The following is a 25,771-nucleotide window of genomic DNA, read 5'->3' on the forward strand; positions in this document are numbered from 1 at the left end:
GCAGCTGGTCGCAAATTGTGCTGTGTTCAGGAACCATGGGAAACCCGGGAAACACCAACTTCCTGCTCACGTTACGCACCAAAGCTACAGCATTTAGGTTAGCAAAAAAAACAAAAAGGTCGATGGTAGTGATTATGGACGTTTTTTTAATGTAAAATAGAGTATGTAATAGTTAAGTAAGGCGACTATACAACATGTAGCGTTGCAAAACCCTTGACATAGGTTGCAACGATTATTAATGTGCGACTTGATAGCAGCATCGATGCAACAGGAAATGAAGATCAGCAGGAAACACAAGATGGTTGACTCCTACATACGTCCGTCTTAGCTTCTCCTGTTTTACGTGGAAGTGAGTCAGTGTGTTCTGGTACAGGTTAGATTCAGGCCATTGAATTTAATTATTAAAAGAGATTTACAAGTAAAGGTTGTTGTCAATAAGGATGATTTACATTTTGTACATTGCGTTGCTTAATGGCCAAACAGTATCAGGGGTTGTGGCTGACTTCAGTCCATCTGAGCAGGATTCACCTTCTGAACACCAGACACAAGCATAGAAAAGCCAGAGCAATTACAGGTATCACTAATATTTCAAGAGTCTCTGATGTCTTTTAGATACAAACCTCTTCATTGATTGTGCGATATTTTCTATTAGATGTTCAATATGATGACTGAACATTTGCCCAATACATTTTGTTCCCTTAAAATTGGGGGACTATCAATGTATTACAAGTGTATAATGACCACAGCCACACATTTGATCTGATGTTGATAATCAAATTAAAGGTGAGAGACTTTAACCTCAACGTTATATAATGATGATGATATAATAAGGAAGCGTGTAAAATCATTATTCTTGAGCTTTTAAAATATCTTACCCTGGCGTCATCCAGTGGTAGTCTGAAGAATACGTTTTTGGCAGACGGTTGTTGTTGTTTTTAAATAATTCAGTTGTATTACAACCATGTCAAGGAAGGTTATTAAAGCGATTATAACAAATACTGAAAAAAAAATAAAAATAAAATGATGAAAACTGATTTTCGTCTTATGCTAATATTTTGCATTATTAGCAAAAAACAACAACCACGGTTTGTTTTTCCGCAGGGCCTCATTTAACATTACATGTTTTGGGCTACGACCCCTTCCAGTTCCAGAATTACCTCTTGTGATAACAACACTTCCACATTTCTGACTGTGCAGGGAAATAGAGTGTCCCTTGTAAATCTAGAACTTGACATACGTGAGATCAGATTTCAATGTGGTAAAATAAGGATTACACTAGAACATAACCAATCCAGGTGTCAGTGTGAATTACTAACTTTCTAAACATGATCTACCGACATAAACCACGGACATAACTGGATTTTGCACTCTTTAATACATGGTTTTCAACCTTTTTTTCAGTGATATAACCCCTGAGAATTTGTTTTCAGCCAAGTACACCCTAACCAGCGCAAAGCATTTTTGGTTGAACAAAATATGTAATACACAGCGCTGTGCCATCAGTGTCTGATTTAATATAGAATATATACAATTCATATTCTGAACTTACACTTAGTTATCCGGTTCATAACTCCATAATGTATTGAATATGTATGAAAAAACAATTTCTAAAGATTTTTTTAATGGATTATAATTTTAAATATATTTAGAAAAAATCTCACCCATCCCCTGGAGAAAAAACACTGCTTTAATAGTCCTTTAATATTATTTGGTCCAACGCAGTCACAGAGTGTGAAAACCTCCAGATACAACAATGTACGTTAAAGTATTAAAGACCAATCTCTCCATGTTTAACAAGGAACAGTTCACACTGCAGCATTAAGATCAGGGTGCACTTCAGAGAACAACACTAACAGATGTGTGGGCAGCTACGACAAGCCACTCATAATTGAACTTTAGTGAATGGCATAATTTGGGTGCATTTTGCAGGAGGTAAGGTACATATTCGTAAATGAAGACAACCCAGCTTCATGACGAATAACTGGCGCAAGGAGGCGGGCTGCAGCCGCAGCGCTCGTGGGGAGCATTGGATTGTGGGTATCTTGTGTTTCCTGATAGACTGACGGAGTCGGTCAGCTGTTGTTGAAAAGTTTTGACATAGTTTGATAGCTTTCTGCATCTAACGTTACTGGTTTTAGTGGATGTTGTACTTCATCGGAACCAAATTCCCCGCGTGTGCCTTTCACCTGTCTACTTCATCGAGTCGGTAGAGCCTGCAAATCCGTCCGGTTCATAACTCCATATTTACAAAAGTAACCGAGACAGTAACTTGCGGCAGCTTTCGGAATGAGTTTGAACGAGCACTCCCTGCAGGCTCTATCATGGAGGAAACTGTACTTGAGTCGAGCCAAGCTAAAAGCCACCAGTCGCACTTCTGCGCTGTTGTCTGGATTCGCGATGGTAAGTTACGCTTTGACTTCTCCGGGTTCCTGGGACTCAGTTCCCTTTTTTTACTGCATGGATGCAAACTCAGTTTAGGCCGTCGGCATGCACTGCAGATATGTGTATGTGACGCAGATGATTGTTTTCAAGGGCAGGCCTAATAACGGCTCCTGGGCGTTCATATTTACTATTATTTACCGTCTGATTTAAAGGACCGCTTGAATTAAAAAAGTTTGCCGACGTAAAAAGACGACGGTCACTATCTGGTCCAAACTGTTCTCGCAAGTTTTGTCATGCGTGACTTTGCACGAGCTGTTTTCTCACGGTGCACCTGTGCAATGGCAACGGATGAAGACCACTCTGTTTAAACTTCAGAGGGTTTGCTCACCATCAAGTCTATGAAAATCTTCCGCCCTAAAAAGTAGACCGCACAGCAGCACTTTTTAAAATTTTTTATTAAATATCTTTGATGTTGTTTTGTTTTATTCAAGGTGCAAATCAACACCAATTTCATATACTCAAAAACAAAAAGTATACAAATAGCCTTATTTTTTCTGAAATGTAGTGTTAAACAGCAGAATTAGACAACATGACTATATATATATATATATATATATATATATCCATCCATCCATCCATCCATCCATTATCAGCCGCTTATCCGGGGTCGGGTCGCGGTGGCAGCAGGTTCAGCAGGCCGACCCAGGTTTCCCTCTCACCCGCGGCATAAGGGTGAGCGCGGCCACCCTGCGGAGGAAGCTCATTTCGGCCGCTTGTATCCGAGATCTCGTTCTTTCGGTCACGACCCAAAGTTCGTGACCATAGGTGAGGGTTGGAACATAGACCGACCAGAAAATGGAGAGCTTCGCCTTCCGGCTCAGCTCCCTCTTCACCAGGACGGACCGGTACAGCGCCTGTTTTACAGCTGCAGCCGCACCGATCCGTCTGTCGATCTCCCGCTCCACCTTACCCTCACTCGTGAACAAGACCCCGAGATACTTGAACTCCTTCGCTTGGGGTAGGCAGTTTGTCCCCACCCGGAGGGAGCAATCCACCGGTTTCCCGCAGAGCACCATGGCCTCAGATTTGGAGGCGCTAACTCTCATCCCTGCCGTTTCACACTCTGCTGCAAAACGCCCCAGTGAATGCTGGAGGTCACAGTCCGAGGAGGCAAACAGGACCACATCATCCGCGAACAGCAGAGAGGCGATCCCGAGACTCCCGAACCGGATCCTCTCCGCCCCCTGGCTGCGCCTAGATATCCTGTCCATGAAGGTCACGAACAGGACCGGTGATAAAGGGCAGCCCTGGCGGAGGCCAACACCCACCGGGAACGTGTCTGACTTATTACCGAGGATACGGACACAGCTCCTACTGCAGGCGTACAGAGACCGGATAGCCCGTGCCAACGGGTCCGGCACCCCATACTCCCGCAGCACCCCCCACAAAAACCCCCGAGGGACCCAGTCGAAAGCCTTCTCCAAGTCCACAAAGCACATGTAGACTGGTTGGGCAAACTCCCAGGACCCCTCCAGTAGTCTTGCAAGGGTAAAGAGCTGGTCCACTGTTCCACGACCGGGACGGAATCCGCACTGCTCGTCTTGAATCCGAGGTTCGACAAGCGGTCGGAGCCTCCTTTCCAGCACCCTGGCATAAGCTTTTCCCGGGAGGCTGAGCAGTGTGATGCCACGATAGTTTGAGCACACTCTCCGGTCCCCCTTCTTGAAGATGGGAACCACCACCCCGGTCTGCCAGTCCATGGGCACTGTTCCCGACCCCCATGCGACACTGAAAAGGCGTGTCAACCAAGACAGCCCAACAATGTCCAGCGCTTTCAGCATCTCAGGGCGGATCTCGTCCACCCCTGGCGCCTTGCCACCAAGGAGCTTTTTGACTACCTTAGCGACCTCTGCCAGGGATATGGGAGAAACCACCCCAAAGTCTTCCGGCACTGCCCCCTCTCCGGGGGACATGTTGGCCGGGTTTAGGAGTTCCTCAAAGTGCTCTTTCCACCGCCCGGTGATGTCCCCAGTCCGGGTCAGCAGTTCCCCCCCCCTGCTGAGAACAGCCTGGGGTAGCCTCTGCTTTCCCTTCCTGAGCCGTCGGATGGATTGCCAGAACTTCCTTGAGGCCAACAATAAATATATATATATATATATATATATATATATATATACACACACACACACACACACACACACACACACTGCTCCACTTGTCTCTCTCTAGAGGGAACTCTTTAGAGCAACACCATTTGTGAAAAAGTCTTCTCTTTTGGCTTATATGCTGATAATGCTATATGCATGTATTTTATGTACAAAACTCTGTAAGCGGTGCATTTACAATAATGCAGCTGCCCTGCTCTTATTACAATTCAGGGGCCCTCAAATAGCTTTATGATAACACCTAAGTTTGAACTTTTGACCACAAGCTGCTATTTGGTCAAATTTAGAAGAAACTGCCACATCTGAGACTTTTATTGTTACATTTTGTTAGATTAATTTACATAGTCCTTACTTCAGGGTGGAGATAACAGGTAGAAAGCAATGAGTGATTATAGTGATCTTTATTAGACTTTCTTATGTACACATGTAAAGTGAAATAAATATGACAGCCATTGTGTTACTAACTGATGCAGTCTGGTTTAACAGGATTTTGGCAGTTACAGTCATATGTTGATAATCAATTATCAAGTGGCAAAGAGACATTTTTCTTTTATGATATTCACAGGTTGCCATGGTGGAGGTACAGCTGGAGCCGGATCATACGTATCCTCCAGGGCTGCTGATAGCCTTCAGTGCCTGCACCACAGTTCTGGTTGCAGTGCACCTCTTCGCCCTCATGATCAGCACCTGCATCCTTCCTAATCTTGAGGCTGTCAGCAATGTTCACAACCTCAACTCCGTCCACGAGTCTCCCCACGAGCGCATGCACCACCACATAGAATTGGCTTGGGCTTTCTCCACAGTCATCGGCACCCTCCTCTTCCTGACAGAGGTGATGCTCTTGTGCTGGGTGAAATTCTTACCCCTCAAAAGCAAAGAAATCAACGGCACCATAAGTTCTGGTCAGGCCGCAGCCATCGCTTCCACCTGCATCATGGTGCCGTTTGGAATCGTTTTTATCATGTTCGCCATCCACTTTTACCGCACACTCGTCAGTCACAAAACGGACCGGCAGATCAAAGAGCTGGAACAGGTCATTCAGCTCCAGAACCAGCTGGACCATAGGGGTGAGAATGACGACCTGAAGGCCCCCATCCATTTCGATAGATTATAGCCAGCAATTCTTAATGTTTATGAACTGTGCTCCCATGTTTTTTTTGGAGGGAGGAAGTGCAAGTGTGATCTGTCGAGCTTTGTTGAATTCAATACAGTCAACTTTTGGATAATGTATTTTCACAAACTTTTACGGTACTCATTATACATTAGGGAACTAGTTTTTACCTTTTTAAAATGAGGGTACATCTTTTGTTCTTCGGCCCTCACAAATATTTTAGGGCTAAAGCCATTTAAGGACTTCACAGGTGCACTTGAGTATACAATTATAGGAATTAGAGTGACTACCATTTGTTCTGTTTTTATTAAGTTAAATACGACACTGATCTAATGAAAAATGGGTTGTTGTGTAGTTACATTAAAACAGACAACATGGCTAGGAGAATTTGGGTAGAATCCACATCAGACAAAAACAATCACAATGGCTAAAGTAAAGATGCACTTCCTTGTTTGAATATGACTCAACAAGGGAATAATTTCTTTTCAATATTCGTGTAAATGAAGTCTGCACGGACACGTGTTTTATATTCAGGTGGACAAATGCATTCATGTGTAGTTTGCTGCTCTATTCGAGCTGTCGAACCCACAGTTTATTCTGTGCTGCTGATGGCACACGGTATAAATCTCCTCAACTGCAGCATCCACCTGTGGCCTTATTATTGTCCCATGGGGGATTGCATTGATTTCTTCCGTTTGCCTGGCTTTAAGTTAGGCTTTGTAGGGAGCCTTACCAAGCCTTTGTTATCAATACAGATGGGCGACCCACTCTACCCACACACCCACAGCTGACAATTCACACCTTGAATATGAAATACTGACATGTCAGTTATATTCGAATGGCTGGCTGAACAGACTAAAACCAAAATTAAGGAACAAGAACAAAACATTAATATGGTCTCAGTGCTATTGCTGGTTTGTTTTATACATACACGCTCATACTCACTGGACTGAACGGTTGCTTGTAGAAACTTTTTTATTTTTGAGCAAAGCATTGTTTAGGGTTTCCAAAAAACAAATGGAATGTATCAATCCTACAGTATTTTTGTGCAATCTGAGGCAAAATAACACTTCTTAAAAATTAATAAGGGAATGCTTTTAACCAAAGTGTCTCATTGCAGTGGAAATATTTCTATAGCAAGGGTTCATTGACAACCAAAATGAGTTTTTAAGGGCAGCGTTTTGAGCCTGATGGCGAAGTCTGTGTACTGTTGTACAATCAAGCTGTGGTCAAAAAGAAAAGAAACAAAGAGAGATTTTATCTATTTCACGTTGCTTTTGTAAATTTTAAATTGTCACTGGCTTTTAAGAAGTATTTTTGAATGTATTATCACAAAGCATGCACGTATTGGAAATGCCGGTTTTGTATGTTTTGTACTCTTCATAGTTTACAAGCTTGAGCGTGTTAGCACGTTGTTGGGTTACAGATTGTCTAAGTGTGAAATATAAGATGTGTTCTTTTTGTCCTGTGGCACATTGTTTTTTTTTAAATTTTATTTTAAGGCAAGTACACAAAGAAACAGTACAAGTACAATTGTGATACATTTAGCCTTTTTCTTCCCCCCCCCCCAAGCATTCAGGTCAACAGTATCATTCAAAACAAACTCCCTTCCCGACCAACAAAAACAACAACCTCTTAATTGAGGATACACAAGCAAACAAACAAAACTAAATCTAATGAAAAATAAATAAAAATTAATTAAGAATTAGTAAATGAACAGTTATATAAAATCAACGATACACGGTACACGATAGCTGCTCGCATCCTGGCTCAGCAAATGAGAACCTGCACTAGCAAAAGAGTAACTGGACTTCAGCATTTGTTATTAGGTCAAGCACAGGCTCGGGGGGGGCACCAAGGAAAGAGTCCGTAACAGCAGGTACTACAACACCTCATCAGAAGAAAGTCCATCAAAATATCGAAGAAGAGGTCTCCAGCAAGCATAAAACCTATCAGAGCACCCTCTAAGAGTGAATTTAATTTTCTCCAATTTAAGGAGGAACAGGATATCATGTAACCATGCTTTGATGGACGGGGGTTGTGAAGATTTCCATAAGAGAGCTGTGGCACATTGTTGAATAGTTTTACGTGGGTTTGACCATTTTCTTTCCTTTTCTTTATCATCTTTACTCTGAACTTGGTGACAAAAGTTGTTCAAGCTCAAGTGAGGAAATGTGCACATATTTAGAGCAAATTCCTTTTTATCAGTTATTCTCTCATGTGATGTTGTCATGACAACATGTTCCGAACATATCATATCCCATAGATCTAGCATACTGTAATTATATGAAGGTAATGCTGTGGTCACTATTATGTCTTTATTCCCCACGTCCTACACATGCTCAGTCATTACAAGCTCCAAAATAAGGAGCCGTAAGGGGTTTGTCCCATACAGACTGTTTATGAAATGATCGTTACACTTCTGCAAAGCACTGTTGATGGTGTTTCTTAAAGACTTTTCACAAGGAATGAAATGAAGATCGGTTCATTCATGTGAACTGCACACACTCTTGGACACTTCTGATAGGAATTGCCTTCTTTAGAAAGAGATCAATGCAAACGAAGGCATGTTTATTTGGTTAATTTTTTTGTGGTTTATTTATACATTTTTATGTTACTGTACATAGAGAGGTACCACTGCATTCTACTGTATTCTACGTTTTGGTTATGTGTGGTGTGTTACTGTAACCTGATAAGATAATTTGTGGTTGTACTGGTTTGAGAATAAAACACATCTGAGATAATTTGAGTTGTTTTATCTTTATTTAAAAAAACTTGTACACGTATAAAAGATGCCAGGAAAAACAAACAGAGAAACAAATTAATTGTATAAAATGTATTTTAAACTATGATGTCAAAATGAAAACCACACTGGAAATGTGTCCAGACAGTTTCTCATGCCATCAACATCTCTGACACAAATAACTGTTTATTTAAAAATGAGCATGCATCACAACGAGGCACACAAACTCCTCCGCTCTCTGACTCTTTCCGGAGTTTGTGTTGCTTGATACTTGAATATATGTGATGGCATTCTGACCCAACGATCAGAGTTTCTTGATCAGGACTTTGTCTTCTTGTAGGTCTGCTGTGCACCCAACAAGGATGGTTGGCAATCTATCACAGAAATGATGCACCTCAGCGTATCACTGAAAGATATTGAGCACAGTGCAAATGGTATTTTTGAGGAAGCACAAACTGCAAAGTGATTATAACGCATAGATCAAGACAGGAGATTCAATTCAATTCAGTTTATTTTGTATAGCCCAAAATCACAAATTACAAATTTGCCTCGGAGGGCTTTACAATCTATACACGTACAACATCCCTGTCCTGGGACCTCACATCAGACCAGGAAAAACTCCTCTAAAAAATCGACAAAAAATTAACAACGTGACAGAGTTACAGCACATTCAATGAATATGACAGAACTGATTCATATAATGAGTAGTAGGCATGGACCACGATCCAGATAACCACGATCCATGTCAGCAGAAGGCGGTAGAGAGGAGGGGCATCAGCCGGAGGCAGGATGCAGGAGGCAGGAGACAGGAGGCAGGAGACAGCACCGGCTCCAGACAGTCACAATCCATGGAAACTTGAGGCGAGGAAGCACAGAGGCTCCCAGGAAAAGTAGAGTTAGTAATGTGCATTAAAAAGGCATTAATTCATCCAGAAGGAGAGAGAGAAGAGGAAAGAGGAGCTCAGTGAATCCTAAGATGTCCCCCTAAGCCTATAGCAGCACTTCTAGCAGTTGTCTGACTCTCCCTCTCCTGACGGAGCCAGCCCTAACTATAAACCTGAGCCAGCCCTAACTATAAGCGCTATCAAAGAGGAAAGTCTTAAGTCTACTCTTAAATGAGGTGACTGTCTGCCCCCCGGACTGAAAGTGGAAGCTGGTTCCACAGAAGAGGAGCTTGATAACTGAAAGCTCTGGCTCCCATCCTACTTTTTAAGACTCTGGGAACCACAAGTAGCCCCGCATTTAGTGAGCGCAGCTCTCTAGTGGGGTAATATGGCACTATACGCTCCTTAGGATATAATGGTGCATCACCAGTTAAGGCTTTGTAGGGGAGGAGAAGGATTTTAAATATGATTCTTGATCTTACAGGAAACCAGTGGAGAGCAGCTAATAAAGGAGAGATCATCCCAGTCAGATGTTGAGAAACTGAGAGAGCATGATTTTTCTTCTTTGGGGACCCGAGAAAAGGAATTGGGATAGTTGAGTTGAAAGCGAATTCACATCAGCCCTGATATCTTCCTCCAATCAGAACAGCGAACACTGAAGACACAACTTACAAATATCTTTATGAAGACATTTTTAAAGCTTGAACGACACATGACATTGTAACAGATCAACACCCTGTTAACACTGTTGTAGGAGAAAGGCCGCAGTCCCCTATCCTAAACATGTAATTCTGTTTAAAATTAATTCTGCCAGCTTACCTACTTTGAGATAAAAAATACAGAAAATACAGGAGCTGAGTATAATTAGCTAAGTATAATTGAGCCATTATTTTGTATTACTTACCACTGGAAAGACTCCTTTAGTGTAAACTCAGTGTTAGGAGGTTTTACCACAACCCTTGTCTCCTACAATAACAACTTGAATTCCTCTTGCTGGCTGGTGTTTCCTCTCATCCTTTCTGGGTCATGTTTTGTGAAAAGACAGACGGGGAGAGATGCTCGCAGTGACTGTTTGTCCTGGCAGTGTATATACTGTAGAGATAACCTAGAGATAAACTGACATGTGAGTGCAGCATTAGCTAGTAGATAACATCAGTGCATCAGCATGGAGGCGGAGGAAATCAAATGATTTGGAAATGCTTTCTGGAACATTCACACCTTGAACACCAGTAACAAGTCCAGCTTTCTGTCAATGCACTGCTCCCCCTCTTTCTGAATATCTAAAGTATTTAAACAGCCTCACATATAATTTAAAAATATCCAATTAATATATCTGTATACTCAATTATCTATATCTAGTACCGTCATACATAAACACTACACTATATATAATATACTATTTTGGATATTTTGCAAATTATAACACACATTTGAGTATGTGACATATATGTTATATTATAAACATATGTCACATATTCATATCTGTATTATATTTTTCATAATACGCTTGAATTTGATTTATTCATCTATATATAAATTAATTCTACAAACAAACTCTACTTTGCCCCTTTTTCATTTGTATTAAAATACTAACATTTTTAAATCATCTATTTTATTCTATTTTGTTGTATTGTATTTATAAGGGACTATGTTCAATATATTGATTTAGGCCTACTTGTTGCCATTCAACAACAGAGTCATTGTCTGTTGTCGTGGCTTAAACATGTCATTATGATAATTTTTCGTGTACATTCATATAACTTTGACTTTTTCTTCATGAATCGTCTACAAATGATTGCATTATAAACTCCCGAAGGTGCATGGAAACACACCTGTCGCCTCTCAATCCACCTTCCTCAAACGGTTTGTATTCTTCCGCCTCACTGAAGGATCTATATTCCGTCTCTGTCTCCGTGCGGATGGATCCGATGTCCAACCTGTGCGACTAAGTGTGCAAACACCGAAAATCACAGCAGCTTTTCCACAATGTTGCTCCACCAAAGGACACAACTTTTGTACAGGTACGCAAGATACAATTGTTTTGTTCGACTTAACTTTGAGTATTTTGACGTGTTTCATGTCACAACCGGTTATCTTTGAGAGAAGGATAACGTTACAGGTGATCCTCTCCATCACCTGTTGGGGCGTGTTACGCTCCAGTGGCGGACGAAAAGTAAGCTAGCGAACAGCTATATGTATCGCGCTCGCAATGACACCTCATTGTGTTGTATTTCCAGGTTTTGACGAATGTAATGGAAAGCGAACAACCGACTACTGAGAGAGAGACCCCGCCCCAGTACTGGAGAAGTTGCAAGTTGATTATTGACCCGGCATTGACAAAAGGACTGTACAAAGTGTACCGTTATGATGGACAACAGTTCAACATACCCGTGAGCACTTTGCAATATATGTGTATTGTCTGTCTTTCGCAGATAATTGCTTTTCAGCGCACTTTCCCGCTTTAATAATGCGCCTTCCCATCATAATGGCGGTGTTGTTTACTCCAACAGGTGGAGGACTTAGGTCTGTTTCCTGTGGAGACAGTCAGAGATCCCCGTGTCTGCCGCCTGTGGAGCAAATGCAGCAAGACTGACCTTTTGATTTCTAAATTTAAGGTAATCTTTATTGACATCATATTAATCATTACAGCATTACAGATACATAATACATACTAATAATAATGCATGTTGTTTACCTATGTTCTTTCAGCTTGATGAATGGTATGTTGGCCCTGTTCCTCCCAAAGAAGTGACGTTTTCCAGATTGAATGATAATGTGAGGGCGACGTTCTTGACTACTATGTGCAATAAATATGGGAACATTGAAGACGTGGAGATATTTTACAATCCTAAGAACAAGAAGCATTTAGGGATTGCAAAGGTCGTCTTCGACACGGTGCGGGCCGCAAAAGACGCTGTTCAGCACCTCCATGAGACGTCAGTGATGGGAAATATTATTCATGTGGAAATTGATCCTAAAGGTAATTAATTAGGAAGACCTAGCACTTTGTTATGCATTGAAAGTATAAATATGAATTTAGCTGAATTTGTTGATGAATGAGTAACATGCAACCTTCCTCAGGAGAAAACAGAGCGCGGTATCTTCAACTCCTTTCGCGCGGCCTTTATACTCCTTGGACGCTGCCAGTGGGTGGCAATGAGCGAGCGGTTCAAAGCTTGATCGACAGTTTGCTGGTAACGATTTTAAAGCTGCTTATAATTGTGAAGTAATCGTATCTTCAATATCTATCAACCAGGAGTTAAATTAATATTTATTTTCGGGATAATATTTCTCAGCGGTTATCTTGTTTCCTCTTTATTATCCATCTCTTACAGGGCAGCACAGCCACACAGCGACGAGGGAGTATCTGCAGCCTGACAAGCATCGCCACGCCCCTCTCGCTGGACACAGCCTATTCCAGTATTTGGCAGGACACACCGTGCAGCTTTGGGCTTACACCTCGTTCTCAGGGAACCCCCCATACTCCTTACTTGTCTGCAACTCCTCTCTCCCAGGACTCTTGCTACTCCAGTCTTCAGGCAACTCCAGTCCTACAAGGGGAGCCCTCCACCTACAGTGTTCACAAACCTTTAAGACGTGAGCTCTGCCATCGTAAACCTGCAAGGTACCACAGGGGATCTGGTGAAGTCTCCGATTTCAACTTTATTTTGACGCATTGCCAACCACAGGCCCCACACCCCGTCTCTTCCCAAATACAAACTCGCAGCCAGCAACTTGCTCTGTGGGGTCACAATGCACAATCTTCTTCTCACAGTAATGCAGAAGCTTCCTTTGACCTTGCCTCCCCCTGTCAGGAGTCCAGAGATGTGGTCGGCACTACCTCTCAGGCTTTACATCCAAACTGCAATTCTTTTAGCCTCGTGAGCATTGATTTCACAGTCGACCGGCAGACGGCAGCATCCTCCCCACCTGATGACCATGCATGCATAACAGATTTATCTCCATCTGCTGGTAACTGTTCCTCTGGTAGCCCCCAGCCAGAGGTAGAGAGTTTGGACTCACGCATTGAAAGTTTGCTGATAAACAGACAGATTTCTGACCCTTCAAACTTTGATAGAAAGACTTATGAGGTTGACTCTCAGGATAGCCCGACTTCACCTTGCTCTGCCAATACCTCCCCTTTCTCGGATGACTCACCTGTTGGCACTCTGACTTCTTGTGACTTTACAACTATCGACCAGCGCTCCTACAAAGATCTGTTAGATGTCCGTCCAACACCGCTCATTGAAAATGAAGAGGATGAAACTACTCAAGCTGTTATGTTTTTAACAAGAAACTCTGATCTCCCACATTTTGAAAGGAAGGCTCATGTAAACAACGAAAAAGATGAAGAAAGGTTCAAGTCATTTTCATGTCCAGAGGTAACTCCTACAGATCTTTACATAAGCAAATTAGGAAAATAAAAGTAATAGTTATTATGTTGGTATAAAAGTATTTATGTTGTGCCACAAATTTGTCACTTACATTTGTTTGTGACATTCTCAGGACCGTCATGCAGCGAATGAGAATAAGGAGCACTCAAATAAAAGACCTTCCAGAGCGTTGACACCTGCAACACAGATCTCCTTTCTTCCTCAGCCACTGTCAATTTCTCTTAATAGCACTACTCAACTCTGTACCTCCAGAGCTCCTCCTGCCATTACATCTGGATGCTTCCATCCACCAGCCACCCCTTTCCCTTTCCCCATTCCTCCCTTTCCCCCATCTATTCCACGTGGCCCACCTCGCCTGCCAAATGGTACCATACCCATCCCACCTCCAGGCTATTACACTGGCATCTCTATTCCTCCTCCACCTTTTCCGGCTCCACCATCTATTCCTCGTGCACCAACTTTTCTTCGACCCCCTCCAGGTTTGATGGGGCTGCCCTCTGTTCCACCCTCTGTGCACACCTACCCCTTACCCATGCACCCTGCAGTCCCTTTGGATAAGGGAAATCCAGTGCATGGCAGTGCACCCTTCCCATTCCCTGGACCACCCTGGCTCGCTCCACATTTTCTCAGGTTTAACCCCTTTGTGCCACCACCAGAATACCCGCTTGTTCGGGAAAACCCTCACAAAGTCACAATAGATAAAGTTTTAGAAGTCGTCATGGATGAACTGAAGTCAATCATCAAGAAGGACATGACACGTAGAATGATTGAAGGGACCGCTTTCAAGGCATTTGAGGACTGGTGGGACGGCCAAGAAAAGAAAACAAAGGTAAGTTCTTTAATATCTCATAAAGTGGTTCATGAAATGAAGAAAAAAATGTCTGTGACCTTGTGAAGCCATTAGGTTCATTGTTATTGTGTAATTCCCAAGACACAAGTATGTCCTTCGAAAAGTGGAGCAGCAAGTGTTGACGAGAGGAACAAACTAATAAATCCCCCCAGTCACATCAGTGGCCAGGGCAAAAAGCCTCCACTGCCCTCCTTCAAGGTAAACAATTTTGTTTACTGTTATATGAAACACATCACAATTCCTCCTCCGAGTGATGCATACATTAATGTATTGGAAAATAACATATTATGCAGGTGAAAAGGAAAAGAGCCGATGATACTGCTGCATCAGAAGAGATAGAAAATGGGTCGTGTTCGACTCACGAAAGCTCAGGTTAGTGCTTTTAATGCAATTAACCCTCATTTACTACATTATAACTAATTTCTCTATTCTATAATCTAGCTTGGTCAACTGTGTTGCTCTCTTTTCCATGAAGATGTGAAACAGGGGGATGACAGAGTGAGACCTGCACCTGAGAGAGCCAAACGTAGACATGCAAGACCACATGGGCTTGACAGTGATAATGATGATGAAGGGAAAGATGAAGATAACACACTTCAAGACGATGGAACAACATCAGACAAAGTGGAGGCGATTGTGCCAGTCGATGAGGATCCTCAAAATCTGGTGAATAGGGATTTTGAACAAAAAGTAATTACAAAAGAAGCTTGTCGTTCAGAGCCAGTAATTTGTTTTCAGTTCTTTCAGTGCTATCAAATGAAATTAAATAACGTCTTGATCGGCTCTGATCGCTTACAAAAAGTTGCAAATGGTTGACTTTCCTCATACAAAGTATCAATGTGATTAACTATAGTCTATGTGCTTAAAGTATGACATTTTTTAGATTGTATAATATAACTTTCCCTCTAATTAGTGTGACAGAGATGATGATGATGATGATGGTGATGATGACGGTAATCACCCTGAGGAAGAAAAGGAGTTGGCTCAAAAACACACAGAGGATAACGATGCTGTCATCTTCCAAACTAGTGATGCAGTGCCGTTTTTAGGTAGCGGTACGTTAAAAGGTCATACAGTTTGAACATTGAACACTTGAATATTCACATACCGATGAGTAATTTTTTTCTTTTTCTTTTTTTCAATTAAAGATACTTTTTCAGCGAGCAGCTCCACAGAGGAAAGTGAGTACTCGTCAGACTTCGACTCCTCTGATTCGTTCTCAGAGAGCTTTGAGGACCCATTCTACTCTGACCTCAGTCTGGAAGATGAAGAAATGGAGGAGGGCGGTGACCGGTCTGGTGTGTGTATTGTCATATCGTCAGACGAAGAGTCGATGGAACTCGATCCCCCCGTCAGCCCGTCAGCCCCGCTAACCCCTGGTGCTCAGCTGGAGCTGGGCCTTCAGGGCTGGTCCGATCCATTTCATAAGGAGGAAACGGAAGAGAACCAGTACACATCCTGTCAACAAGACACCTGTGACTTGGATGTCATGATCGAGCTCCACACTAGCAAACCCCAGAACCATCTACGGTCCCTATCACCTATAGGACGTCCAGGTGCTGTATAGTAGAAGATTGAAATAATTGACAACTCTTTATAATAACCATCATCAATCATTGTTAAATTGATAGTTAATCAAACTTTTGTTCATAGTTATTTTACTGTTAGCAAACAAGATTATTGGTAATGCTATGATTTATGTTATTTTACCAGTTTTATATACTTTATTAAGTGTTTGTTAACCACGTTAACATTATTTGGATGAACGTTATACAGTTGCAACTGCTGATGACAACACTTTGTCAAATGGTTAATACATACTTTGTAAAGCATAAAGATTCTTTAGATTGATGGATAGATAGACAACACATTGTCAATGGTTAATAATTAGTTTCTAGTCCAGCTTTAAGTCATGTTTAGAAATGTTGTACAAATTATTACTTAAAGGTTTTTGGTAATCATTAACAAATACTTAATATAGTATATTACATTTTATAATGTGTGTGCAACAACAAACTCTTCAAATATTTTACTAATATAATCCCAATGTAATTGTTGTCATCTCTAATCAGCTATTTATGTCAAGTTTATGCCATTTGTAATTGATGGTTTTTGTCACATGTTACTGTTTCAAGTAGATCCCAATTTTCTGGCTCCTAAATGGGGACAAAATCAAAAATAAAGGTTTAACAGATATTGTTTGACATAGGTATTAAGTATTAATTCTCAATGCACAAGATTGTCATGTTTACCGATAGTTATCGTAACTTTGGTGTGAATGTCATTAGTGTTGCAGGTATTTTTAGTAAGTAGGTATTGTAAGTAGATGTAAGTATTGGACAAAAACAAATGTTCACCTAATGATGGTGCCAGATGAAAAGGCTCAAAGTATTACAATGTATCCTCTGGTGTGTACACAGTTTCACTGTAAATTGTGTGAACAATGGAAGAAAAGTATTGAGAGAAAATGGTGGTGAAAGTATGATTTTGTAATATGTTGATCTTATTTCTATGTGTAGCAGCAGAGCTACACCGTGATGTAGAGATGGAAAGCCCTGACTGGACGGAAGAGTCATTTGGGAACATAGAAAGCCTGAGGCCTCTTACTCCTACTGGCTGCTTTCTGGACAGTGACCCTGACCTTCTGATTAGAAGCAAACCCACATCCCCGGCTGAGGAGGAGGTAGAACGACCACAAACACCAGGCAAAGGGATAGTGACTGGACTGGAAAGTGAGGACTCAGCAGATGAAGTCTACACCGTCTCTCCAACAGGCACCGAGCTCAATTCAGCTCCCCGGGCCTCGTACCCATCATACCAGGATATGCCCAAAACTCCTGGTAGAGAGGATGGATGTGGATGGACACAGTATAGCTCTGGTAGAGCTCCAGCAACACCCGGCAGAGAGACAACCATGTCATCAGGTAGCTCAGTGATGTGCCCAACTCTTTGTAGCCCACCTCCTGTGCCATACCTGTCTAGCAATCCGTATATTACAGCCCCAAAGACTCCTGGAAGAGACATAATCCTACCCCGAAGAGCCATAGTCCACAGGAGGAAAACACACATTGTGACGACCTTTCAGCCCCCGTTACATGATTCTCTGGGATGCTCTCCCATCCCAGTGTCTTCTCCATGCAGCCTCTCTGAGTCGTCATCTGACTCTGCTGTTGAAAAGGGCATCTGGATCAATTCAGGTGTGAAAAAGAAGCCCCTGCAGGGACTGGAGAACATGCCTGGGCTTCTGGATGATGGGAACAGTAGAGAGACAGAGAGATCCTCATTCAGGAGAAAACAGAGGAGGAGGCTAAAGAGGAGGTGGAGACTCCATCATCGGCAGAGATCACTGAAAAGAATCAATGGTTCTCTTCCCCGTCACAGTCATCTTCACAGGTGGCGTTCACTGTGTGAGGAGAGGAGGATACTTCATAGTGTTTGGAAGGAGGGCCTGGATGAAGAAGATGAAAGGCTGCTGCAGTGTACATATGAGAGGCTGCAAGTGCAGAATCATGGCTTCGGGTGGATCAGTGACACCCTGTGGATACCTCACCCTCATATCCTTTTTAGCAGAGTTTCATGTTGAAATGTAATGCGATCAAAGGGAGTTTACAGAAAGTGAACTCAGTAACTGATAATGTATTAATAGATTTGATCATCGTCCTATTCACAAATGACTGAAATGGAATCCCTAATTTATTTAATCCTAATATTAAAGAAAAAAAAACCCTAACAATTAAATACTGTACATTGTAGGGAAATCCAATCTAATGTCGTAGTTAAGTATCAAGTGTAGAGCTGTTGCATATTCCTTGGAAGGGTTGTCATTAAGATATCAATTTACACATAAATAATGAATTCAGATAAACCAGTAACCTTATGTGCTTGACACACAGTATTGTAAGTAATCTGTGCTTTACATCCTTAACTGCTGCTCACTAACAAAAGTCCTCACAGAGAAGAGTGGGGAACAGAAATGCTGGCAGCCAAAACACCGGACCGGCTCTGCTCGCAGTGAAGGATTCTACAAAATTAGCAAGAAAGATAAAATTAAATACCTCAACAACACAAAGCTTGCCTCTGAGCTTCCATCTACAAGTACTCAGGTATTAATGACGAGGGGAAACTGTGAGGATCTCTTTGCCTAGTTTATTCCATTCAGTGCTTAATATCAACATATATTTCACCAGGGAACGTGCATCCCAGCCCGGCAATCGATCTCAGTGCGTGCTGGATCTGACTTCAGGTCTGAACAGCGTCGCCTGCTGTCCTCGTTCAGCTGTGATAGTGACCTGGTAAAGTTCAACCAGCTGAAGGTAAGTCAATTATTAGATAACTACCCTCAACTAAAAATAAACCTGCCAACAACCCGTTTACTGCGCTTACTTTATTTATCTGAATAGAACAAACAACAATGGAACAATCTTTTATCAGTGTGCAAGTCCACATCTGTTTAATATAAATTTGGTTATATCGGGTGTGTGTGTGTGTGTGTGTGTGTGTGTGTGTATATACAGTATATGTATATATATATATATATATAGCCATTCAGATGGTTTCATTTTACAACAACAGTGAATGTGATCTGTTTGTTTTGCTCACAACACTGAGGGTCTGTCTAAATGCACAGACCTTGTTGTGGTCAGGATTGACTAGCTGTGGTGGAAGACAGTAATTGACTGATTGCCTGAAAAGATTAAACTGTCATGCCAGCATTTGCTGAAGTTGAAGCCTGTTTTAACAAATGGCACGTGCCTTATTTTGTCATGATATATATCAGTTCCGAAAGAAGAGGATTCGTTTCAGCCAGAGTCATATTCATGACTGGGGCCTGTTTGCAATGGAGCCAATAGTAGCGGATGAGATGGTGATTGAGTATGTGGGCCAAATCATCAGACAGGTAAGACAAACTTAAACTAATTACAAGGTTTGGAAATAAATTCATAATGCTCTCACCTGTGGTAACAACGTTGGGTTGGGTTTAAGAAATTTAAATGGAAATTGTCATTTCAGTGATCCAATATTGTTTCATAAAATAGGTGAAGCTTTAAACTAACTCCTCAGAACCTCAGTTAAATCAAAACAAAATCCCAAACTTACTGAAGGCACCACCAGCAGTAGTGCCAGATTAATTTTAGAAGTAGAAGGGCCAAAAAGTGTGTGTGTGTGTGTGTGTGTGTGTGTGTGACCCTGTACATTTAATAACACTATTTTATCGCTAATTTCTTTTCTGCTTCAACTGATCTGCTCTGGGCGCATCACAGTCTCTCTCAAACACAAAAATGATGCCGCTCTTATTTCAACGTGTTTCTCGTAATATGTATGTAACGACTGTGTTAACCCCGTGAGTCTCAGGCGGCACAAAGGCAACACACTGCGGATTTGCAGTTATTAAGATGCTTATGCTTTTATTGTCTCTGATCAGCTGTCTGGTGTTTCGGCTACGTCGCCTCAGCTCACCGCTCTCTTCCCGTTCAACAGACGCTACTCCTGTTTTAACGGGGAGACACACACACAATTGCCCTCAGCTGAGGCTGATTACCTGATCACGGCACCTGTTCCCTTGAACCACACCCTCGCTCAATTTCCTCTGCAGCTGAGCGCAACCTCACCACAATGTATAGATATGGTCGCAAGCATCAAAGCTTGTGTGTGGCATTTTGTTGTCTTAATCTACATTTGTTCGCTAAGCAGGACAGAGGTGGAAAGGCCCAAGGGGCTGACAACCTGCTTTTATTATTGCACCAGGTTAGAGGGTCCATTTTACAATTTACAGCATTAGTTCTCTGACAATCATTTTTTTATATCCAAGCAGTATTGGTATTGTAACTGAAATATCTCTAATCAAATCCATATCGAGTTGAATTAGAAAAAGGCATCGAATCGGGACTTTGAGAATGGGAATCAAATTCAGGAAATCCGTGGCAATATCCAGCCCTAGTAACAAATGTCACTGACAAGCTTTTAAGCAGTCCGCTTTTCCCTTGACTTCGCCCAGTGGGCCACTGGGACCCACTGGTTATTCTGGGTACTTTCCAAGAGTGTGAGGAGGGTGAAAGTGATAAACAACACTCACATGAATTGGCACATCTGTTTTCTTTCTCCCCAGGACATCGCTGACATGAGGGAGCAGCGATACGAGGAGGAGGGCATTGGAAGCAGCTATTTGTTCCGGGTTGATCAGGACACCATCATTGATGCTACTAAATTTGGGAACTTAGCCAGGTTTATCAACCACAGCTGCAACGTGAGTTAGTGGTAGTACTGTGGTTGGAGATAAAAGTGATTATAAATAATTTGTCTCATAAGAGCGTTAATGCAAAATATACTTTTTGTCTTGCAGCCCAACTGTTATGCAAAGATCATCACTGTGGAGTCTCAGAAGAAGATAGTGATATACTCCCGACAGCCGATACTCATCGATGAAGAGATCACATATGACTACAAGTTTCCTATTGAGGAAACAAAGATTCCTTGTTTGTGTGGAGCAGATAGCTGCCGGGGCTCCTTGAACTAATCTCTAAGGAAGTGATCCGATTATGACACGATCCAAAGTTACCTGAGGTACAGTACAATATAAACAAAGACACAGAAGATGTGTCGAAAAAGCCATTTTAATACTATTCAAAACTGTACAGTCTGGATACCGGACAGGAGCTCATAAAAGCAGTGCAGACGGGTGGTGGCGCTGCTCAGTGAATAATGATTAAATAGCATGCAAGACAGTAATGGATTATCATTGTAGGTCTGGCATTAAAGTATAGTGTGCCACCCTCAAGTACTTGTAACCACTGTTAATCCTACATTTTACGGTCAAACAATACAAAATACGACATTTGTATGTAAATTACAGTTTATAAACACAATTGTTACCTCTTCCCACATGGAGGGGAAATGGGAGCTCCGAACATCGTACAACAAGTTCTTTGTTGCAATGAAAGGTCTGTTGACCTTCTTGTCCAGATGATAACAAAAGTGTATAGTTACATGTTTTCGTTCATGAGAGCTTAAATTGTGTTTTGCTTGAGTCAAGCTTGTATCAATAATATTTAATTTTTTTGCATCTTTGCATTTTTTGCATTCTTTTGCAGCATTTTATAAAAAGAATGTTGCGTTTTGATTAAGTTGTAAATAACTCTTCCTGCTATCTGATACAAACAACTCTTTAATGAACATCAGGAGACATTACAATGAGGTACTTTTTGACAGATAAAATAAATGTTACATTGTAATAAAACATGCAAATTACAAAAAAACAACACCCGTTGCACATTATTATTGTGTAGCTCACAATATTAGAGCATTGATGTGGCACATTATTAGTTAAATACTACAAGTTAAGTGTATTTTTATAGTTTATTGATCGTTATTATAGACTTTCACAGGGATCACATGTTCTTTGAAACTCCATTTGGTGTCATGATCGTCAGATTTCCACGAGCATGCTGTTCTGCTTCGATGGCCTCAAAAAGAGCCTTGAAGTTTCCTGCACCAAAGCCCTGTGGATAAATCATGTGTTTAAGTTGTGGTTTGCCAGCAAAGTGTGTGTCAAGCCCAAATATTGTTTTATTGAGAAATAGAATAATGTGCTGTATATTTCCAATCCCTTGTAAAAGTTATCTATCCAGTGGCGCCCTCACCTGGTGGTTATGTCTCTGAATGACTTCCAAGAACACAGTGGGGCGATCCTGAACTGGCTTAGTGAAGATCTGAAGTAAATAGCCATTGTCGTCGTAGTCCACCAAGATCTTCAGTTCCTGGACATGAGTAAGGTCACAAGAAACAATGTGTCAGCTGTAATTCATTTCTCTGCTTGGTTTGGTGATGCGGAATAGTTGACTGTGTGTTTACATTTTCTTGGCTCATTACAGTAGCTGATGCAAACGATGTTCTCAGACTCTAGACTATTTAACAAACACTTCACAAAGGAGACAAACCTGCAGAACATTGAGGTCCTCTGAGATTTTGACCTTTGAGTCTTTCAAGTTTTCCCTGAGTTGGTGGTAGTATGTGTCTGGCACACACATGAACTCCGTCCCACGCGCTTTTAGGTTACGAATCTACAATTAAGGGATTCATCACATATTTATTGTGTTTTGTAATACATCCACAAAGCCAAAGTGTCTTCTAGACTTACTGCAGTGATTATATCTGATGTGTTCATGGCTATATGTTGCACTCCTGGACCTCCGTAGTACTCCACATATTCCTGTGAGTGAAAATGTTACTTAACCATTATTGTGCAAGTAAATTGTTTCTAGTCCACATATGAAAGGGAAAATAGCATTGCCTGGATTTGAGACTTTCTCTTCCCCATGGCAGGCTCGTTGATGGGCATCTTCACAGTCTCCTCGTAGTTTGCCACAACAACAGAGTTCAGAGCACTAAACTCTGTCTGAAGCTGCTTGTCATCCACGGACCAGAAGCGGTGAAAGAGAAGGTTTCTTTGATACCTGTTGGATCACAAACCAGAGATCGAGAGCCGCAGTTCAAACCTCTTATCCACCAGATGAGGTCCAACAAGTGTTAACATACCTTGTGTTGAATCATTTCAAATGTTTAGTGTTTTTTACTGGTACAGAGTCAACACAAGTTGTATTTGAATTGTTTACATGCCCATAACTGATGCTATTATCATTTCATGATCTAAATTGGAGAATTGCAGCCAGCTAAACATGAATTCATTTGTATTAGTTAAGAGCCAGTTCAATGAGACTCCTCCCATCTGAAAATCTCCAGTGTAAGTTACACCTCTCTTTCCAGGATCAACCAATGAGCTTGCTCATTTAGAGAACTGCCTTTCCCCGCCTTGATATGATAGGGGGAAAAACAGGATCCAGATGTGGAAAACTACTGGAGACCCGCTTAAGAAATGCAAAGTCATGCTGATCCCCGACTCGAGCAAAGCAGAGTTACGCAAGAACCAGACACCATTTGACTCCTCTTCTCACCCACCGCTCTGAGGAGCAAGTATGTTGTTATCACGTGTGACACACTGCATGCTTCTAAACTCTAGAGGACGTAGTTGATCGTCCTTTACCATTCCACAACTGGGACCATCTCATCATATGGTTGGTTTCCCACAACGTGATCAATGAAGTTCAGTTTCCCACTTGGTCTGCATGGAAGCAAAAGCACACAAACGTAAGGTGTAATTCTGTCTTAACCGTCTTATAAACACTATAATAATGACGTATGTATACTCACAGTGTGTCTAGTAAAGGGTCCTTGAAGAGAGGGCGCTGGAAGCCTGGCAGAAACAACCCTGTGTATCCGGCCCTCTCCACAAACGTGTGTGTGGTGTCACCATACTGCAGCACACATAAGCAAGTCTACAATTCTGGCCTTTTATTTCTTTCTACATTTCAACATATTACATAATGTACTAAATTGAAATAGTGACTCAATGTTCAACGTAAATTTATAGGATTCCTACTTCGAGACTTGTCTTACCGTTTGAAGCACGGCCAGCCTGACTTTACCACACTTGTCCTCCAGGGTGAAGGGCTCCTTTACAATAACTGCACCTCGCTCTCTGGCTTTCTGTAAACAAGAATATTGTGAAAATATGACTTTAATAGCATTCATTCACAGCAACTAATTGTAACCTCAAAAGTAAAACGTTTTTTCGAAAATAGCTCAGAATGCACTGAAATGAAAACCTGTAGTGTTACCTGCACAAGGAAGTCACAGTCCTGCACTGTAAAGGCAACATCCTTCACTCCATCCCCATGCTTGACTAAATGATCTCCCATCTCTAAGAAAAGACACATTTGTTAATATTACTATGCATTTTCATCTAAAATTATGATTGAAATGTATGTATGTTTTATGCCAAAATCTACTGGGATGACTGGTAAACAAAATATTTCTTAGCAGACTGAGAGGGATTGTTTGGAGTAAATTTGACAAAAGCAAGTCCAGATATTTCATGAAATGCTTTGCATAATTCTTTCTTGTTTCAACGGCAGCGAGCAGGCCATTAAGGTATTACTTTTTTTTTATTAAGTATGTATTGTTAATAGTGACATGTGATATTTTCACAAACAAATAACTTCTTTAGTTATGACAGGCTACGTACCTTTGTTTCCAGGATTGAGCGCAGATGAGAACACATAAATGATCTGTGAAATACAAAGATAAATCAATAACTCTATCATTTAATTTACTCTGAACAAAGTCACCATTTGAGTCCAACAAAGCTATTTAATGAAAGCTATAGTGTTGCAATCCACATTACTCAAGAAACTATAACATTTTAAGATGAGTTGTGTAATTAAACACATGTATATTACGTATACTCACTAAAAGCAAAGTACCTGCACAGAACCCTGTTTGTCTTTGCCATTGTCATGTGTGTGCTGTACTTTGGCACTATTGATTCTTTACCTTTCCTTGTTTGACTGCATGGGACACCACATCACGGCTGTCGGTCTCCAAACCCTGGTAAGCCAGAGGCTCAAATCCCAGCTTGTTGCAGTAATATGATGCAGCCTGTTGAAGACAAGGATTTATATACAACAGCAAATCATGGGAGTTTATCTTATTAAGTGCTACAGTTAACTGAAATTGAGCATGATTTCAACAGATTGGCCTTAAACTTTGTGATAGCGCCATCTCCCAGTGGCTAGTAGGTTTACACATACAGTTGGTCAGAAAATAAATTGAATGTGTCTAAAAAAAAATAGTGGACAACGAGCAATTTGAGTTAACTTACCTGTTTTGCATTTCCAACCCAGAACGTTATGTGATCAAAGCAGAGGAACCTGCCCTGCTCATGCTATAGACAATAACACATATTTAGTTTTGGTCATAGCTGAGGTTTTTGAGAAGGTCAAATAGAAGGTTGTAAAGTAAAATACACATATTGAAAGGGAAAGACAATCTACAGCAAAATAACCACAAACAAAAGTTTTATCAGCCTACCTTTTCGCCTTTATCTGTGTATGTTGTCTATGATCAAAAAAGCACATCATTATATTACAAAGAAAGACAACAGCCACGAGGAGTACATTGACAGATGTTGTGACCGTGCAAACACAAGGTCTTTTTATTCAAGTTAATAATAAAACAAGAAGTCATCTGAAAAGTATTCAACAGTGAAATGTAACTCACCATCTTGCTGCTGGTTACCTGACTGTCAGAATGAAATCAGCAAAAAATTTCTGAATTTAAAAGCTGAGTAGGAAGTTTCTAGATCTACACCCACCGGTGAGGAGGAGATATTTGAGTAGAGGGAGGAAGA

General features: G+C 41.4%; 3 protein-coding genes across 3 annotated transcripts; 2 read left to right on the top strand and 1 right to left on the bottom strand.

Moving 5' to 3' along the window:
• Positions 1-2,286: 2,286 nt before the first annotated feature.
• Positions 2,287-5,892, top strand: LOC306740568 (calcium release-activated calcium channel protein 1-like; the record flags this gene model as incomplete). Its single annotated transcript, XM_079222761.1, has 2 exons — positions 2,287-2,400; positions 5,113-5,892. 2 exons carry the CDS (start codon positions 2,287-2,289, stop codon positions 5,659-5,661), a joined length of 663 nt encoding a protein of 220 aa, XP_079078887.1. The 3' UTR covers positions 5,662-5,892.
• A 5,645-nt stretch (positions 5,893-11,537) lies between these two features.
• Positions 11,538-21,043, top strand: LOC306740674 (histone-lysine N-methyltransferase SETD1B-A-like; the record flags this gene model as incomplete). Its single annotated transcript, XM_079222903.1, has 15 exons — positions 11,538-11,675; positions 11,796-11,900; positions 11,995-12,265; positions 12,367-12,479; positions 12,621-13,504; positions 13,932-14,508; positions 14,611-14,727; positions 15,443-15,584; positions 15,678-16,085; positions 17,049-18,056; positions 18,475-18,632; positions 18,717-18,842; positions 19,307-19,426; positions 20,636-20,773; positions 20,870-21,043. 15 exons carry the CDS (start codon positions 11,538-11,540, stop codon positions 21,041-21,043), a joined length of 4,479 nt encoding a protein of 1,492 aa, XP_079079029.1.
• Positions 21,044-21,683: 640 nt separating this feature from the next.
• Positions 21,684-25,353, bottom strand: LOC306740378 (4-hydroxyphenylpyruvate dioxygenase-like). Its single transcript, XM_079222519.1, has 12 exons — positions 25,244-25,353; positions 24,916-25,020; positions 24,608-24,650; positions 24,201-24,283; positions 23,980-24,069; positions 23,734-23,837; positions 23,567-23,644; positions 22,817-22,979; positions 22,664-22,735; positions 22,464-22,586; positions 22,167-22,283; positions 21,684-22,025 (listed from the first exon to the last, which is right to left on the bottom strand). Exons 4-12 carry the CDS (start codon positions 24,279-24,281, stop codon positions 21,915-21,917), a joined length of 939 nt encoding a protein of 312 aa, XP_079078645.1. The 5' UTR covers positions 24,282-24,283; positions 24,608-24,650; positions 24,916-25,020; positions 25,244-25,353; the 3' UTR covers positions 21,684-21,914.
• Between the last annotated feature and the right edge of the window lie 418 nt (positions 25,354-25,771).

Source organism: Taurulus bubalis (assembly GCF_910589615.1).
Source record: "Taurulus bubalis genome assembly, chromosome: 8".
Classification (NCBI taxonomy): domain Eukaryota; kingdom Metazoa; phylum Chordata; class Actinopteri; order Perciformes; family Cottidae; genus Taurulus; species Taurulus bubalis.

What these genes read in the sequence shown, in the direction of transcription:
- LOC306740378 (XM_079222519.1), bottom strand. Translation starts at nt 24,281, where the DNA reads ATGGGAGATCATTTAGTCAAGCATGGGGATGGAGTGAAGGATGTTGCC. An exon ending in ACTGTGACTTCCTTGTGCAG is followed by an intron (nt 24,070 to 24,200) that starts GTAACACTACAG and finishes TCTTGTTTACAG; the next exon opens with AAAGCCAGAGAGCGAGGTGC. An exon ending in AGGACCTCAATGTTCTGCAG is followed by an intron (nt 22,284 to 22,463) that starts GTTTGTCTCCTT and finishes ACTCATGTCCAG; the next exon opens with GAACTGAAGATCTTGGTGGA.